The sequence below is a fragment of the Protopterus annectens genome, chromosome 1.part1 (genome assembly GCF_019279795.1).
Source record: "Protopterus annectens isolate FY-2018-M chromosome 1.part1, PAN1.0, whole genome shotgun sequence".
NCBI classification, from domain to species: domain Eukaryota; kingdom Metazoa; phylum Chordata; order Ceratodontiformes; family Protopteridae; genus Protopterus; species Protopterus annectens.
Window position 1 is genome coordinate 1,480,873,874 of NC_056726.1, and position 19,971 is coordinate 1,480,893,844.

The 19,971-nt window shown below is 42.7% G+C and overlaps 1 protein-coding gene across 3 annotated transcripts in view; it reads right to left on the reverse strand.

Annotated features, from left to right (window-relative positions):
* TMEM39B (transmembrane protein 39B) overlaps positions 1-19,971 on the reverse strand; it is a 509,422-nt gene that overhangs the window by 260,872 nt on the left and 228,579 nt on the right. For all 3 annotated transcript variants that reach the window (XM_044082633.1, XM_044082642.1, XM_044082651.1), the window contains one exon: positions 15,819-15,973. In XM_044082633.1, coding sequence (XP_043938568.1) covers positions 15,819-15,973 — 155 coding nt within the window. The remainder of the gene's footprint in view (positions 1-15,818; positions 15,974-19,971) is intronic.

Here is a 19,971-nt window from a genome sequence, read left to right on the forward strand (position 1 = left end):
AATAACATCCATAACTGCTTGGGAAAGAGGAGATGGCTGGATGCTTAGGTGATTTGCCATGCAGCCAGATTTAAGGTTTTAAGCTGGCTGTGAATAATCTGATTGTTTTGCTGTGTGAGCAAATGGGCAATTTGTGGTAAAATCCAAGGTGGGCCCTGGGCCATATTCCTCAATAGTGGGTACCAGAGCTGGCGTGGCCAGTCTGGGGCTATGAGTATCAGTCGTGGTCTCGTCGTGGTCTCTCCTTTCTGACTTTCAGAAGCACCTTTGTGAGGAGAGGCAATGGAGGGAAGGCGTATACTTTCAGGTTTTTCCAACTGAATGAGAGTGCGTCCACTTTCCAAGCTTGATGATGAAGTGTCCTTGTACAAAATTTTGTTAGCTGATATTTTAGCATGTGAAATTGGCAATTTAGTGCTCTCATAGCTAGAGTGGCTGAGGTGTAAACCTTTTTCACCCCACCCGTCTAGTGCTCTGGAGTCCCTTTCAGAGGATACAGGATTTTTTTGCCATAGAAGCCTTAGCCCCTTTGGGACCCTGGGAGATGGTCTCTGTATCAGCAGCAGGGCTTTTATAAAGGAATTTGTGGGAATCAGGCATTCTATAGTATCTGTCAGGCTTGGCTGGAGCAGGAGGCAGAGAATCTGGGATCAAACTAGATTCTAAGTTAACATCATCCACAATGTCTAAAACTGGGGGAATGGCAAGTGGTCTGTGCTGGGGGAGTAATAGAAACTCTGAGTCTTTTCTTTGAGTCAGAGTAGTCCTGACCTTCCCAGTGAAAACGTTCCCTCAGTGTGTAAAGTTTCCCAAAGGAGTAGTCTTCAGGGGGAGAAGCTGAGGGATAGAATCCTCAGCATCAGAATCTTCGTAAGGGGAGAAGGAGTAATCTTGGTCCTCAGAGGAGACTGAGGAAATAGACACTTGATCAGAGGAGGCATAATCTTCCTCTTGTCTAGGCCTTTTGTCGGGTGGGGGTTGGGAACCCCTAATTAGAGAGATCAAATCCTCAGCCATTTTAAGCATCTGTTTCTTAGGCATGGGGCCTTGAACTGGAAACTGAAGTGCAGTCTTTTTTTGTTTAATGGGAGTCTTAAGCTTAGGATACGTTTTTATGGTGAGCGTCGTCGGTCTGAAGACGCCTTCAGAAACCGAAGGTGTTTCTGCAGCACCGACATCTCTTTCAGTAGTGTCGTCGGTAGGGCCTAAACAAAATGGCTGTGTCGGCCTAGCACTCTCCGCCAAAGGCTCCGAAGTGGTCTCTGGTTCCAAATCTGCGGTAGTCAGGGGCTGCGTCGGAGCCTCACTGAAGACCGGTGAACCGGAGACCGGACCAGCCGAGGCCTCGCAGTCTGGCTTGGGTCTAGGCTGCCTGTCCGTATCCTTGCCTTTTTTGTGCACGCCGGTAGTCGGTTGCTCAGACGGCATTGTGTAGTTAAATTTTCTACCGAAGTAGTGTCGTGCGAAATCAAAGCGTCTTTTAATAGCACGCTTATTAAACCTAGCACAAAAACGACAACCAGTGACGTCGTGGTCTGGGCCTAGGCAAGGTATGCAGTAAGAATGAAAATCCTTATGAGGTATTTGCTTCCCACAAGAAATACAATTGTTAACTTTTTCTGACATCGGTCTGAGGCAAGAAAAGTTTCCCCAACGGTTTATTGAAGACTTCGGATCTGAAATTCGACTTCGAAAATCTCAGGAGTCGGCCGACCGGCACTTGCGAACTGCTTCTGCTTCGTGTACTGTGCGGCAAGAAAGACTGGGGAAAACGGCGTCGGATGCATTATATATACCCCTGGCGCACTGACGTCAGGGAAGAAGCGACAGCAACCGACGCCAGACCAAGACTTTGGAATTCCGGCCGACTGCGGGACCGCCTGACGACAGGATAACCCAAGTGTGATCACTGCAGCAGGGTAACACGAACATCAGCAATAAGTTTATAACACAAAAAAGCTGTTTTTTAAACACTGGGCAAAAGTACAATCTGCTAACTTGACAGGCATACAGAAACAGTGCAGCATCAACTGGAACAAAGAAACTCTAATCACTCCAGTGGTGGCTGGTGACTTCAAATCAAAGGGGTACTGCAGGAGACAGCTGAATGGGTGAGGCCAATGGGGAGGGGTCTGGCCAACCAGAAGGGGGGCAGGGCTATGCTCAAAACACAAAAACTGGGACTTTAACTACACTGCCCTGAGAGCCAAACAGTCATTATGTGAGTCCAATCACGACAAAATGAAGTGGAGAAAAAAAAAAACATTTCAATGCAATGGCTACATAACAGCTTACTTAATATCTACACTGAAACAAAAAGGTTGTGAGGCATGAAAAAATAAATTACTTTTTAAATATATTACTGGAATGCCAGTCAAAATCAAGTATAAAAAAACAAGCAGTACTCAACTCAAACCCTACGTCCCAAGATGGGTTGCCAACTGGCTCAATGACGGAACTCACACTGTAAATGTTGCAGACTCCAAATCTGACCTCAAAGCAGTGACAAGTGGAGTACCACAGGGTTCCGTCCTGGGACCTCTCCTGTTTGGTATCTACTTCTCAGAAGTACAGGCTAACACAGAAAGCCTCTGGCTAACGAAGTTCGCAGATGACTGCAAACTAGGAGCCATAGTCAAGTCCCCAAATGATGTGGACATCCTACAGAAGGGCCTCACTGAGACAGATGCCTGGTGTTAGCCATGGCCTCAAGCTCAATGCCAAAAAGTGCAGTGTCATTCCCTTTGGTAAAAACTCTGTACCCAAGAACTACCACATAGGCAGCAATCTACTTAACACCGAATGCGTGATAAGAGACCTTGGAACCCAGGTGGACAGTAGTCTCTCCTTTGATAGTCACATCGCTACAGTAGTCAGGAAGTCATTCTACTTGGCACTCCTCATCATAAAAGGGTTCTCATCCAGGAAAAAAAAAAGTAATTGTTCTGCTCTACTCGACACTCAGACCCATTATAGAGTACAACGTCCCTTTTGGAATGTACCTCACAAGATATCTGCAGCAGCTGGAAAGGCCACAGAAGTACCTCACAAAGAGGATTACTGGCCCCAAACAAGTGCCCTATACTGACCATCTCAAAAAACTCCAGCTTTACTCCGTAGCATATCACCTACTCTGAGGTGATCTCTGCCCAACATATAAAGCTATGTCAAACCCAGAGCTGCTGGACATGCTACACCTAAAGAAATTCCAATCCCTCTGAGCTACATGCTCTACGGACGTAAACTTTGTCACCACAATAAACAGGACATGCTGGAGAGACAGATTCCTGTCCCAGAGACTTCCCATACTCTGGAACAGGCTACCCATCTATGTCAAGCAAAGTTCTTCATTAGCACTCTTCAAGAAAAATCTTGAGTGGATGGGAAATAGGAACTACACCTCGGGGATCACTTCTGTATCTCTGCTCAACAGTGGCACAGGAAAATAACTTTCTTGGGTGGCATAAGCCAGGGAACCTTGTTGGCTAGGCTTACGTAGGCCATTGGGTGATAGCCTAGTACCTACCTATGAACTCAAACCACTTCTCCTTCACTGCAGTTTTAATGATAACTTATATTAAGCTTTATAAAAGTACCAAGTAACATGCTGAAAATAGTAATCTCTGTGATACCCCCACTTGTAAAAATGTTTCTTATCCAAAAAAGACCCATTGCCTCACAGCAACTATCTACTTGTTTCATGAGGAAAACATGATCAAAGTAAATAATGAACAGCAAACTAGAAACAAGCTCAAGATAAATTGCTTAAAGGATTACTGCACAAGTTATGGACCACACAATAGACTGGCATTCTGTTTACAGGTAAAGCCTGCAAAGAGGACTACAAGTCTCCAACAAATGTAATGAGCTTCTGAAAATACTGTAATACTGTCCTTTGTTACAAATACTGTCATACACATTTCAATACCTAAGGCACTTTATCTAGTTATGTATAGATTATCTGCATGGCAACAACAAAAAGGCTTTCAATGTTGATAATTATTTAACAGTATGCTTATTAAAGCTTATTTGCATCTTACTATCTCAGACACGCTTACCTGATGGTCATTAAAGCATTGCTACTTAAACACAGAGCAACAAGCACTGCAACAACATGCATTTTCTGAAGCATAAATCAACAGTACAAAAATATGACAGAAAACCAGAACATTCTGCAAAATCAAGGACAGATGGAAAGCCACTGTAGCACTCATGTCTACCTTGGATGGGTGGATACTCTGCACACTACTGCACAACTGCTCCTTGCCTTGCTTAGACACATCCAGAGTCACTAGTTGGGGGAGTGGGGTACAACAAATATGTCACAATTTGAAATTTCTCTAGCCAACGGTGACACATTTGTTATACCTCTCAACCTCAGACCAAGAAATCTGGAAAAAGCCATAAATAGAAATGGGACAAAGGCCCAAAAATAAGGACAATTTTTAAATACTGCTCTTATAAGCTTAGAAAGATAACAGTAGTAAGGTCTTGCATTAGTATGAATTTTCTGAAGGGTATGAAATCTGAAACTCAAATGTGTCATTATTTTCTAACTTCAGTCTTAAATGATTTGCCACTAATTTGCCAGAAAACCACAATTTTATGAAAAACGGACCAAAAATGTGATGCAAAAATATAAAATAGCCACACAATACAGCTGGGAACCTGTCAAAGAAGGGACACTTTTTTTAATATTAGTACTGTTAAGTTGAACAACTGCTGAAATAAGAGAATCAACATGCATTTCTGAAATAAAAGTAATATGTAACTCTGATTATTACAATTTATTAATTGAAAACCCTCCACCTTTCTTCCAAAGTTACCATTTTGCAGAGGGATTATTAGGGGGAGATCAACATTTTGAGCCAAAACCGGGAACAGTTGAGAGGTTTGGATATACCCAATTCTATAAAGTGATTTATTTGCGCGTACCTCTATCCTCGGCTGGGGTGCCTTCTGTGCGGAGTCTGCATGTCCTCCCTGTGGTCACGTGGGTTTCCTCCAGGTGCTCCGGTTTCCTCCCACATCCCAAAGACATGCTGTATGTGGATTGGACACTCTAAATTGGCCCTAGGCATGAGTGTGTGCATGTGTGTGCCTTCTGTGGAAGGTTAGGCGCCGGGCTGGCAACTCAACACTGTAAAACTCCACTGCCAATCATGAGCGGACAGGTGATCCACTGTGGCAACCCCTAACCGGGAAAAGCCGAAAGAAGAAGATTTGCACGTACCTCTCAACCTCTTCATGCACAAAATCTGGACAAGGCCAAATATATTGGGGGAACAAATAAATAATACTAAAAATTGCTCTTGTATAAACTTAGTTGAAAGAATAACATGTCTTACTTTTAGCATGCGTTTTTCTGAAGGGTATGAAGTCTGAAACTCAATGTGTCATTATTTAGTGATTTGATTCCTAAATTATTTGCCAGAAAACCACAAATTTTATGAGGAACAAACGAAGAATAAGAAGCAAAAATCTATTCATTCTACGAAAATCTGGACAGTTGAAAGGTACAGTTCAGCAGGGAGAATTTTGTGGCAGAAATCCTACACGATGGACTTCGCTACCTAGGTGTGGACAATAAGCCCCACCCAACAAAATAACAAAAAACTAAGATATTAAAAGAAGTGGTTGCTTCATTCTGGCTTCATCACTTTCAGTAGAATTCACACTCAATCTGAAAATATTCAGTAACAAGAGTGCGCTTGTTGACAGTTGATTTAAGAGGTTCCTATTGTAATACATCCAACCAAGAAGTGAGAGGGGGCATACCTGAGCTGATTAGATAATCGATAAACACCTTCCTGATTGCATTAAATTATATTCCTTGTATAATACAGTACAGTTGTTAGAAGGTGTTTTAAATTTATTGTTTTGAACATATTTTTCCAGTACACAATGAAACAAAATGCATGCACCAATAATGACAAAATTGCCCAATTCAGACCATTTCCATCATAAAAGTCTACTCAAACTTCTACAATCCACCAGTATCAATAAATATGCATAATCTCTGCAGAAGTAAGTGTCATCTAAATAATTCCACATTAAAGAGATCTGTAACTAATGAGGAGGTTGCTGCTAGCAAACAACTTTATATTTCATTGTTTCATCTACAAATAAAGTTCCTGTTGCCTTTGAGGAATAAACTGCTTATGTTACATTTAAAAAATGATAAGCTAGTAATATTGCAATAGGGAATGAACAACAGGTTCATAGTTACTAGGTATCTTTGCCAAAAAGGACACTCTCAGGACTGCAGCATCCACCCGCTTTAAAAGTACAACACAGTACAATATCAGCAATGCATCTACATACTGTGGGAGTAGAACCCACAGACTTCTGCATCAAAAGCAAGAACATTACCTGTTGTGCTATTAACAATCAAGTAGACTCAGCATAAGCAGCACTAAACTTCCCTTCCCCTGAAGCTCTCAGCTCCTTATAAAATCCACTCGACACTCAACTGTATCTCTCAACTTTGTAGCACAAGAAATCTGGAAAAAGCCAAAATTTATTTGGGGGGGGGGGGGCAAAAACCAGGGACACATTTTAAACATTGCTTGTATAATCTTGGAAAGTTGCTAGAATAAAATCTGTTACCACCATCTGTCTCACTGCTAAGTTTTGAACCAAGGACCCTATGCACTACAGTCAGAGCAACATACCACTAGGCCAAATCAGCCATTTCTTGAAAGACAGGAAAACGGAACTTAAATGGCTATCATTTAGTGAATTCAGTTCTCACCATAGCTCTCAACCTCTAAGCACAAAACACCTGGACAAAGCCAATAATGGGGGAATACAGCCCCAAAAATAGGGACAAATTTCAAATATACTGATCTTATAAACTTAGAAAACTGCTAGAATAAAAGGTTTTGTTACCATGTACTTTTTGAAGAATATAAAGTCTGAAATTAAAATGTCTGTCATTATTTAGTGAATTCAAAATCTAGAAAACCACAGATTTTATGAGGAACAGAACAAAAATATGAAGCAAAAATCTGAACAGATTACACAAGTGGTGGTGAGTAGGGAATTCAGGCTCTTGCTACCTTGTACCCAAGGTACAGAGTTTGAGCCGGAGTAACTCTAGCCACCAAGTATATTTAACTGGGTCATCACATAGACGCACAGACAGAGGCACGCACAGACAGAGGCACAGACACAGACCTGTATATTTCCTTGCAGCTTCATTCCTGGAGACAAACCCACTTCCCTTCCCTTGTAATACATAAACCATACAAATTCCTTGGCAGCGAGAGCTGAGAACCAATCAGTAGCTATCCACATCACGTACGTATCTGCAGACGTAGTCCAATCTCCTACCACTTTCTGCGGATACAAACCGTATAGACTTCTGGGCATCTGTACACTGATGCCTTCTATTCATAATCTGGACTGGTTTAACAGCAGTCCAGATTTACAGAAACCCAGAACTCGCCGAGCACGCATGCGCAGTTTACAAGTTCCGGGACTAACAGCAAGTCAGTCAGACTCGCAGCAGTATACTAATTATTTAAACTTTTTAATTTTTCTCTATTTTTACAGCTGGGGGGGGGGGGGGGGGCTTCAATAGTCCTGCAGTCCGATAGCACGAGCTGTCCCTGAATCACTCGTAATATCAACGAGAAAAGCCACAACTGGAAGCAAAGAAGCTCTAATCACTGGTAATACCAATGAAAAAAAAAGACAAAAGTGATTTCTCTGATCTAATCACTAATAATAGCAATGAGAAAAGCCAAAACTGATTTCAGCAACACAGATCTGTTAAGGAAGATCACAGCTACAGCATCATTTAATGGCAGGAGAGAACAGTCTGTCAAAGTTTTACATGTCAACCTGACAAAGTCTGCACTTTCAGTCTTATTGCTAATGAGGGTGGACCTTTCCTCATACCAGATCCTCGCATACAACACACGCCCACCCACCCCACCCACACACCGCTACAAAATCATCGAAGTCCAGAAACTGTTCAGAAAGCTCTCCAGGATTCTGAACAGTGAAAAAGTCTGGAGCAAAACCCCAATTCCTCCTTCACCCAGACCATTCATAGGTGTGTACTAGGCTAATGGTCCTGGAGCCTTTACAAGCCTAGCCCATAGGATTACCCTGGCATTGTGCCACCAGACCTTAGTTCCCAGTGCCTCTGTTGAGTAGAGACACTGGAGTGACCCTGGAGGTGATTCTATTTCCCATCCACTCATCAAGTTTTCTCTTGAAGAGGGCCAGTGAGGTGCTCTGCTTGACCTGTATGGTAAGTCTATTCCATAGCATGGGCAGTCTCTGGGTTATGAACCTGAACCTCCAGCATGTTCTGTTGATTGTGGCAATGAGGTTCAGGTCTCTGGAATGTGTGGTGCAGAGGGATTGGGATTTCTTTAGATGTAGCATTTCTAAGAGAGCTGGGTCAGACATGGCTTTGTAAGTCAAGCAGAGATCGCCTCTAAGTAGGCAATATGAGAAAGAGAATAGTTGGAGTTTTTTTGAGTCTGTCCATGTAGGACAAGTGTTTAAGGCTTAGGATCCTCTTTGTGAGGTACTTTTGTGGCCTCTCCAGTAGTTGCAGGTCTCTAGTGAGGTACATGCTAAATGGGACATTGAACTCGATGATTGGCCTAATGAGGGAAAAGTAAAGGGAGACAATGACCTCTTTCTTCCTGGATGCAAAACCCTTAGTAATGAGATGTGCCACATAGGACTTTCTGACCACAGAGGCAATGTGGTGGTCAAAAGAGAAGTTGCTGTCAACCTGTGTTCCCAGATCTCTTATAATGCCTTCTGTGTTCAGTGGACTACCATCGATGTGGTAATTCAAGGGAACCGGGTTTTCCCCAAGGGGATAACGACATTTTTTGGCACTGAGTTTAAGGCTAAGGTTCCAACACCAGTCGTTGGTCTCAGTGAGGCCTTTCTGTAAGATGTCCTAGTATCAACCTATGAACGTATAACTAACCTCAAAAGGGCCATCTTCTGTGACCTACTATACAGAGGCGCATTCAACTAATCTAAAAGGGTGGCAAAAGCCAAACACACTCTGGCTAGGCTTATAAATGCCCTAGGGCAGATAGTCAAGTATCAACCTATGAACCTATGTCAACATCACTCCGGGAGTTAATAGCTGCCGACTTGCAACTGTCTGCGAACTTTGTCATCCAGAGTCCCTTTGTGTTGGCCTGGACTTCAGAGAAGTAGCTACCAAATAGCAGAGGATCCAGAACAAAATAGCAGAGGACCCAGAACAAAACCCAGAGGGATTCCACTCGTGACTGGTCTGCAGTCTGACTTAGAGTCATCTACTTTCACACTGTGGGTTCTATCTGTGAGCCAGTTTGCAACCCATCTAGTGATATAGGGGTTGATGCCTAGCTTCGTGAGTTTTTCTACGATTCCTGAGTGGGGAATGGTATCAAAGGCCTTGGCCAGATCGAGGTAGGCTGTATGAACCACCTTGCCTTCATCCACAGCTCTGATGACTGACTCAAAGAAGTCGACCAAATAGAGCAGGCATGACCTACTCTTCACAAAATCAAACTGCGTGGGATCCAGAGTTTGGAGATTCCCTATATCCTTGTTTATTAGGTCCATGATGATGCGTTCCATAGCTTTGCATATCAGACTCGTCAGGCTAATGGGGCGATAGTTCCCAGGGTCTGTAGTCACTCCTCCTTTGTGGAGAGGGATGACTGTAGCAGTGCGCCATTCGGTAGGGACAAAACCTAAGGTGAGGCTGTGATTCAACATGGCACACAGGTGAGGTGCCAGCTCACTCTGCAGTCCATGTAGAACAAAGCCAGGGATACTGTCAGGTCCCATAGAAGCTGCATTTTTGGCCTTGGACAGTGCTGTTTTAACCTGTGCAGCAGTAATACTGGGTGCCTGGCAATCTACTTAGGTTCATAGATTAGTACTAAGCTAACTGCCCTTGTGAGCCACTTTAAGCATAGCTAATTATCCCTTGTGAGATTCAAACCTTGTGTTTGTAAGGCAAACACATTAACCATTAGGCCACCCTCCCAACCCCTACTGGTATGGTCTCTTTTCATGTAGTCCAGGGTGGTATGTCTCAGGTCATTTACACCCACATGTACAATGACAGTCATATTTGTACCAGTTGTTGAGGGACCTGAGTGCATGTGTTATGTGGTGAATCCTGGCACCTTACAGGCAGCTGACCGTTACTTTCTCCTTATTCAACCTAGTGAGTGGGACATCAGTATGCCTCACTATCGAGTCACCTATGACTAATGTGTTGGGCATGCTGTTTTGCCTTAGGGGCTTTGGTTGAGTGGCACACCATTTAGGAGAGCTGTGTGTCTCGTGATTAGTGTTGTGGTGGTCAAGTGCATTTCTGTCTTGGAGGTCTCAGCTGTTTGGGTAGATTTTTATTGAGAGCTTTCGCGAAGGTGGGGGTGTGGTTTGTGTTTTTATGTGAAGACAGTGCTGGTGTGCATTCTGGAGGGCTATGTGTTCCATGTGGTGTGGTGCAAGTGTTAACCTTCTCCTCTTGGCCAGCTATTCCGGTCTTGGCTGTGGAGTGCGTGGCTTCCAATTTGGATATATAAGTGCATCTCTCGCAAGTCTGAGTGTTGGGAGGTAAGAAGAGAGAGTTGTTGGAGTGCATGAGGCAGTTGCTACATTGCCTCAGGATGCCCAAGTTCACTAGGTTAATAAGAGAAAGCACAGGGAACTGACCTTTAGACATGCCTGGAGGGGTTGGCATTAATAATAAGTACTGGAGCCATTTCCTTGTAGAATGTTTAGTGCTGGTACCACTTTTGTATGCTACAATAATTGTTATAAGAAGTCTGGGGAAAGTGCTAAACTAATAAGCTAGTAAAAGTGTAGGAGAGGAGAGAACTAGCAGATCTAAGGGAAAAATTGAAGAGCAGACTTTGGCACCGCTCAGAAGCTTACAAACAGTCCTGGATACAGCAAATCTGTAGATGGTCTAGACTAGTTACAGGAAAGGCGGGAAACAAGCACAAATGTGGGCTTTTAAAACAAAGTTGAAAGAGAGAAAAACTGCCAAAACGGCCAATAAGCTACAAATTTCTGGTCCAGAAATCACTCCTCTTGTGTCTTCTCCACAATTCATTTGCTCAGTCTGGACTTGTTCAAGGGTACCATTCCACCATCACTAAACTTCTCAAATAACAACATATGTATGGAATATGGGGCAACTAAAACCAAACAAGGGTCTGGGTAGAACATTCTTCTTGCAATTCATTATTCATCAGAGAAAAGCATAATAGAAATAGGTTCATAGGTTCATAGGTTTATACTAGGCTATCTGCCCTAAGGCATTTATAAGCCTAGCCCAAATTTTTGTGGCTTACGCCACCCCTTATATGAAAAAATACTGTGCCCATTAGTTTGTTGTGCCTCTGTCCAGCAGTGACACAGAGATGATTCCCGGGGTAAACCTACGATCTCCCATCCACAGGTCTAGATTTCTCTTGAACAGAGTCAGCGAGGTGCTCTGCCTCACATGGACCGGGATTTTATTCCACAGCATAGGGAGTCTCTGAGTGATAAATCTATCCCTCCAGCACGTCCTATTTATATCCGTGCTAAGGTTTGAGTCGCTTGCTCTAGTGGTTTTGGTGGATTTGGATTTTTGAGGTGGAGCATGTCCATTAATTCCGGGTTGGACATGGCCTTGTATGTCAGGCACATGTCACCTCTGAGCAGACGGTATGCGACTGAATAGAGCTGGAGTTTCTTCAATCTGGCAGCATATGACAGATTTTGGAGTCCCTTTATCCTTTTGGTGAGGAACTTTTGGGGTCTCTCCAATTGCTGCAGATGTCGGGTGAGATACATCCCGAATGGGGCATTGTACTCTATCATTGGTCTGATAAGTGAAGAGTACAGGGAACAATTACCTCACTAGATCTGGATGTGAATCCCTTCATGATCAGGTGGGCAATGTAGAAGGTCTTTCTAACCACTTTAGCAACGTGAGTGTCAAAAGAAAGGCCACTGTCAACCTGGGTCCCCAGGTCCCTGATAACCTCTTCTGTGCTTAGTGGATTGCCACCTATATGGTAGCTTGGGGTTACCTTGTTTTTCCCGAAGGGTATGACTATACATTTTTTGGCGTTTAACTTCAGGCCATGGCTCTGGCACCAGCTATCTGTTTCCGTGAGTCCCTTCTGAAGGATATCCGTGTCCGAAGCACTTTCCACTATGGCGCCCAGTTTGCATTCGTCTGCAAACTTTGTCAGCCAAAGTCCTCCCATGTTGGCCTGTACTTCTGAGAAGTAGATGCCAAACAATAGGGGGCCAAGGACCGAGCCCTGTGGGACACCACTTGTGACCGGCTTGGAGTCTGACACAGCGCCAGCAACTCTAACCCTGTGGGTTCTGTCCTTAAGCCAGTTTGCAACCCATCTTGTGACATATGGGTTTACATTTAAGCTGGTAAGTTTTTCTACAATACCCGAGTGGGGTATTGTGTCGAAAGCCTTTGCAAGGTCAAGGTAGGCTGTATGGACTGCCTTTCCCTCATCAATGGCCTTGGTGACTGTTTCGAAGAAGTCAACCAAGTTCAAAAGGCATGATCTTCCCTTGACAAAGCCAAACTGGGTCAGGTCCAATGTCTGCAAGTCCCCTATATCTTTGTTTATGAGCTCCATTATGATCCTCTCCATAGCTTTGCAGACTAGACTTGTTAAGCTTATGGGGCGGTAATTACCAGGGTCCGTAGAGGCGCCGCCTTTGTGGAGTGGGACCACAGTTGACGTATGCCACTCCTTGGGCACGTATCCTGTGGTAAGGCTGAGATTAAACAGCTGCCTTATGTGCGGGTTTAATTCCTCATTTAGCTCGTGTAGCACACAGCCGGGGACACCATCCGGTCCCATTGATGCTGTGTTTTTAGCTTTAGAGAGCAGCTTTCACCTGCGCATTTCAGATGTCCGGGAGGCTACACTCGGCTGGGATAGTTATCTCTCCTTTAGGGGGGGGGGTGAAGTTTGCACTGAACCTGTCTGCCAGTATGTTGGCAATGTCTGTGGGTTCAGTGATTTTTGTATCATTTTGGACTAATTCTGAGCATATCTGGGAGTTTCCACCCAGGTTCCTAACATAGCTGAAAAAGGCCTTATGATTGTCCTTTGAATCCATGGCAATTTTTCTCTCAAAATTGGCCTTAGTTGATTTTATGAGTGCTCGTATTTTTTTTTACTAATAATGATCAGGGGTGACTTCCCTTTTATGGATTTTGTTCTATCATGTAATAGCATTCTCCTCTTATTGTAAAGTTTGTTAATGGCTGGGGTCCACCAGACTGGACGTTTGCCCTTTGTGGAAAGAGTCTTGGTTTTATTTGGGATTGCCTGATCCATGCAGTCCTGCCTGATCCATGCTCTCTCACTCCAAAATGAAACTGAAAAGAAGGCAACAGAACATTTAAAAAAAATAAACAAACATATTTGTCTATTCCTGATCAGCAAAAGGGCATAGTACAAACCATAGTGTAGTGGAGGAAACATTTGGCAGGAGACCCAATTATGAGTGGTTTCACAGTAAAAGGTAGCAAATGAAGCTCTGCAGGAAATGACAGCATGAAAATGTGCAGGATACACAGGCTGTACAGAAAGGCCTATATATTCTGCTACAATGTTACTATTCTAAAGCAAAGCAAATGTGCAGGATACACAGGCTGTACAGAAGGGCCTATATATTCTGCTACAATGTTACTATTCTAAAGCAAAGCAAATGTGCAGGATACACAGGCTGTACAGAAGGGGCCACAATGTTACTATTCTAAAGCAAAGCAAATGTGCAGGATACACAGGCTGTACAGAAGGGCCTATATATTCTGCTACAATGTTACTATTCTAAAGCAAAGCAAATGTGCAGGATACACAGGCTGTACAGAAGGGCCTATATATTCTGCTACAATGTTACTATTCTAAAGCAAAGCAAATGTGCAGGATACACAGGCTGTACAGAAGGGCCTATATATTCTGCTACAATGTTACTATTCTAAAGCAAAGCAAATGTGCAGGATACACAGGCTGTACAGAAGGGCCTATATATTCTGCTACAATGTTACTATTCTAAAGCAAAGCAAATGTGCAGGATACACAGGCTGTACAGAAGGGCCTATATATTCTGCTACAATGTTACTATTCTAAAGCAAAGCAAATGTGCAGGATACACAGGCTGTACAGAAGGGCCTATATATTCTGCTACAATGTTACGATTCTAAAACAAAGCAAATGCCAGTCTGCTTATTACTTGTGATGCTAGACGACGGGGAGAACATGTTTTTGTTAATCTCATGAATTAGCTTTTCAAAGGAGTAGGGACACTGCACACCCCTTGCTAAAGTACAGGAGCTTAAGTCAGTTACCTCAGATGAGAAGAATTTTTCATGAATTCGGGGGGGGGGGGGGGGGTTAAACCCCCTGAAAGCAGGTTGTGACCTGAAAGCAAGGCTGTTATGAAAGGAGCCTGGCAAATGTGTACAAACAGAAGAATCCTTAATTAATCCAACAAATGCCTTTCAACAGTCTTGCCAAATATAGACACTCGGCATCAACAAAAACAATGGCTTGATTATAATATGTCCTCACTCCGGTTCTCAAACAAGGAAAGTAAATAAGAATCATACCACAAAATATTCTAGACGAAAATCACAATGTTCAATCATAGGTTTAAAAGGTGGAGACCATTGAGGAGTCTAACCCAGTTTCCCCAACTGCTACAGAGAAGTCCCTACTTTACTGGACAGTCACACAGTAGGCAAATGGAGGCTGAGGGAATCAAACCCTGAACTACAGAAAGAGGCTCATAAATGATCCTCTGTGCTGCCAATCATGGGCTAAACACACAACATAGCTGAAACTGTCCACAGATGTGTAATGCCACGTATCTGTAAGTCTAGCAAGAGACTGGTGACCACCATTGATGTTTCTCTGCCTCACCCTTAACCAGTACTGATACAGGTTCTGGTTCGCCTCACCCTTAACCAGTACTGATACAGGCTGTGGTTCGCCTCACCCTTAACCAGTACTGATACAGGCTCTGGTTCGCCTTCACCCTTAACCAGTACTGATACAGGCTCTGGTTCGCCTCACCCTTAACCAGTACTGATACAGGCTCTGGTTCGCCTCACCCTTAACCAGTACTGATACAGGCTCTGGTTCGCCTCACCCTTAACCAGTACGGATACAGGCTCTGGTTCGCCTCACCCTTAACCAGTACGGATACAGGCTCTGGTTCGCCTCACCCTTAACCAGTACTGATACAGGCTCTGGTTCTCCTCACCTTTAACAAGTACCGATACAGGCTCTGGTTCTCCCAACCCTTAACCAGTACTGATACAGGCTCTGGTTCTCCCCATGGCTTTGAACAGATTAAGCAAGTAACTGCAGAACACACTTCATGCACACGTCTAAAATGGACAGACCCAATAAGTGATTTTAAAAATAAAGTCAGCTGAGGAGTTAACTTCTCACAAACCAAATTCAGTCAATCTAAATGCACTCCATCAAAATGGAAAAACCAATACGACCTAACGTGTGGACAGCTGCAAGAATTAAAACTAGCATATGACCTATCCAATATTTTATCATAGCAAGCTATTCTGGGCCCACTATCAGGGTAAAGATAACAGAAGCAATACTACTATACGAGTTGTACTGGAACACAAAATTGAAAAGCTATAAATGTATACTGTAAAAATGAGAATGTTATAACAGAAAATCTTTACAAGACCTACAGGTGCCATTTCACTAGCACTAAACAGAGGACTAAACACATTAAAACCATGTAATAAACCAATAGGTACTACTTACGGGTAACAGAGAAACAGTAAATTTAAGACCGAGTAGGTCCTAAAAAGGTGTATTAATGATCGGCACAAGCTCCATCCTGTTCCTGTTAAAATAGCGAATCTTGTAGTCACCAAAAAGACAGACTGCGGTACAGATACTCTTCCACTCTGAGATGCCTAGGAAAGAAAAAAAAAAAAACAGTAGATCACACGTTTGGTAAAAGGTAAAAAAAAACCCTCAGTCATACCCCTTAGGGGACCTTACTGAATTCATTACACCATGTCAGCACAATCTCTTACCCAGTGGCATAATATTCAACAAAAAAATACGTACTTAATCAGCTGTTCAGGCAGGAAGTCTTTTTTCCTGGGTAGACTGCAGAAAGAATCACTTGTAGTCCCCAAGTCCCCCCCCCCCTATTTTTTTGTTTTCAGCACCCCTAATCACAAGCAGAGATGTACTGTGACACGGTGGCACCAAACCTGCACAGCATGCCTAGTCCCTGCCATTAACTCATCCACTAGTCCGGACGACCGGAGAAAAAAGAAAGAAAAGCTGCATAAATATACACCTGCCCACAACAAGGAACGGAAAAAGTCAAGGCTAGCTGCGAATACGTCCAGACATAGTAGGGTGGCCACACAGTAAAGACTACCCACTTAGAAGAAACTCTCCTAAGAATTAAATAACACAGTAAGCACATACGGTTACATGCATCACTGGGGCCAACCTCAGTAAGAAGGTCATGAGAAAAATCCCTAGAGGTGATAGATATTGTGTAAATTAAAATGCTTTTCCCAAAAATACTGTGTGTACAGTAAAAGGAAATGTGCAAGGCCAAACAGCAGTTTTCAAAATAATATGCTTGCATTGCAAGAACAGTTATGTTCAGCTTATATATTAATAACATATAGCTGTGGGCAATACTGTACATGCATCCTGTTATAGAAAAAAAGGAAGCGGACTTTCTTGGCTTTCAGATGCAGAAATACATAAATAAATAAAATGCAGACAGGTTAAGTGACACAAAGATGATGTGGAGAAACTTTTGTGAAGTCTTCAGATACAGCAAGAACCAAAAAAGGGCATGAAATAACCATGGACTTTTTCATGACACAGACAGAAACCAGAAGAACAAGTCACAAGGAAATTAAAAATAACATTGGTTGAAAAGAGTATATAAACTGGACAGTATGTTTCATTCAGGGGGTGACATCTTAGACTAAGTGTGCCTTAGTCTATTCATCTGTCTAGTTGTGTTATAATAGAATTGAAATAGCTCTGACAGAATTAGTAGTATGGAGTTTGTCTGGTCTACTTTTGGACACAATCTTCAGTGGCTATATTTCTTCAAGAGGTACTACAAAACTATTTAAATATACTTGAAATGGAGAAGAATGAAAAGGTGAAAGCTTAGAAAACCGGATCATGTAATCCTGAAATATGAAAGAATACAGAACTTCTGGGGTCACTAAAAGAATACAGGGCATAGGTAATATGTCCTATGCAGACATATCTCAAGGCCCTATCCCTGTATTCAGTCTCCTACAGACTATTGAGGGGGGCATCTATGCCTGGCATATACAGCACTGTCAGACCCCACTCTGATGGGCCTCCTGCATACCTGCAAAACAAATTGCACCAGAATTACCCATTCTAAAGACAAACCTTGCCTGTGATATAAATAGAACCAGCTGGAGAAACCGGTATGTATCCCACAGACTAAGCCTTCTCTGGAACAGGCTCCCCATCAATGCCAGTTCCTCCATAACCCAATACAAGTACAACTTGGACACCTGGATGGGGAACAAGAAATTCATCCCTGGTTTGGCACTTGTCTGTAATGGACACAGGCAGCCTGTAAATGGTCCATCTCTCAGGCTTCTGCTTGTAAACGTTTCTTCTCCTAAGCCCCTGCTTACACTTATCAAGGGTACCAGAACTTGTCAGAGATTTGAGATGCATGGCTAGGCTTAAAAAGGCCCTTGTGATCGTTAGCCTAGTAAACACATATGAACCTAAGATAACCAAACAGTCAGTATGGACAAAGAGGACAATACAGGACCTTAGATCAAAATAAAATAATAGCTAATCTGCTACAAAGCAGTGAAAACTAAGCATTAAACATCAGTTCTTGTAGCACTATTAGTAGCTTAACTGTTCTACATGAAGTACAGCACCGAATTAACACAGCAATGTGTGTTCAAATCCAGGGGACATTGTTGCAGCAGTATTCACAAAAGCATGGGAAATGACCTCACCCATTCATCAGTGCGCTCGGCCACACTCAGAGATTTGAACTGGTTCCCTCCTATTAACACAGACATCAGAGCAATTATGCAATTGTTGATTATTTTCATTGAGAATGAATTTAGGCTGAGACCATCAAGTGTGACCATGGTTTGTGCCCATACATGGGTAACATTTGACCCCTTTGGGATCAAAAGCAACCCTGTGCTCAGCAGGACTTGGGAGAAATTTTGCAGAGAGCTATTAGGGATACAAATGGCCTTCCCTAATAGCTGTATGACTGCAAAATATTTTAGCTTGATTTTTTTTGTGCATGTTTGTGGGAGGTCGGGGGGGGGGTTTGGATAAGTCCCAAACGCAGTAGCGATTCCAGGAATTGAACAAATCTACAGTAAATAACGTACTTACTGTATGCTTCTCCTGTCCTAATTAATCTAAACAAAAAAAATATTTAAACAAGCTAGTATGCTACAACAAAATAGCAAAATTCGCCACAAACTCCTCCTACCACACCCACCAGTGTCAAGCCCTAAAACAGCTTTCCTGGCTGGAGCTCCTTAACACCTTAGCTCTAAACCAACTTCTTCTAGCTCACCAAATACTGTACCAACCTGACAAAACTCCAGCCTTACAAGACCCGATCACCCTCTACTCAAACAAAGAACTTGATCCACCAACAAGGCATTAATTGCAATCTCCAAAAGCCATTACAGCTCCGGTGACTCCCTGTATTCTAGCAACATTGCCAAGACTTGGAATTCCCTACCACTATAAAATTAAGGTACAACCTAACAAAACCATCTTCAAAAAACAGCTCATCCCCCACCTAAACAATTCCTGGACATGCAACTGCCTAGCACCTGGCTGACATATTCTAACACCTTTTCCCTACCCACTATCCAACCTCTTCTTTAAAAACTCCCATAGATGCACTATATATTATTACATGTTACTTACCAACTCACTGCAGCCTACTCCCCACTGTCCCATCTATACCCACCAACTCTCCCCTAGACTAAGGGAAAAGCTTTCCCTTAAAATGTCAATGAACCTCATATGAACTTGTCTATATTCTCCTCCTTTGACAAACTGGCTAGTATTTTTAGTTTTTCCTTTCTTTTCTTATGTTCATAAGATGTAGCAAAACACAAGCCTCTTAGCTTCCCTTAAGGACTCCTCTCAGACCTCTTGTAAGAACAAATCCAAAAACAAACGAAACAGAAACCAAACTGGCCATAAACTTTTATTATAAATCGTAAGCTCTTTCAGGTTAAAAAACCCTTCATCAGACAAACTTCACATAATCATGACAGTCTTTAAATATTAAAACATTTCTAAAAGTAACCAATTACTTTCTATACTTGACCCGCCTTTTCATTAAGGCCGATTTTAAAGGTACAGAACTATTTAACCCAGGTGGGTTGTCAGCAGCCAACTGTATGATCCATCCTAACTCTGCATACTCTATCACTGACAATGCCCCCCCCCCTTTTCATCTGTGCAACATGCAGAATTATAAAAACAAAAGTAAGATCTGGAAACATGCTGGTACAATGCATTATGTTTATCGTTCTAAGAGATGACAAATGGTGCGATATCCGTGTTTTTAAGTTGCACTTCGTTTTTCAAACATAAAAGTCGTACATAACTTGCAGCATGCTAAGTACACCACATTCTCTGTATGGCAATCTGCATAAAACTCAAATGTGGATTTTTTGTTTGTAACGGGATGTGCAAAATAATTTAAGCCATTCATATTTGAACATGCTTTACAATGCCTACAGGGAAAAGTCCCTGTTCTCATGGTGCAGAGGAAACGCCGTTAGCCGCCTTCTTATTTTTTAAACCAGGTTCTATGCATAACATGTATTTTATATTACTATTGTGCTTGAAGGTAAATCTGGGTTTCTCATCTAAAATATCC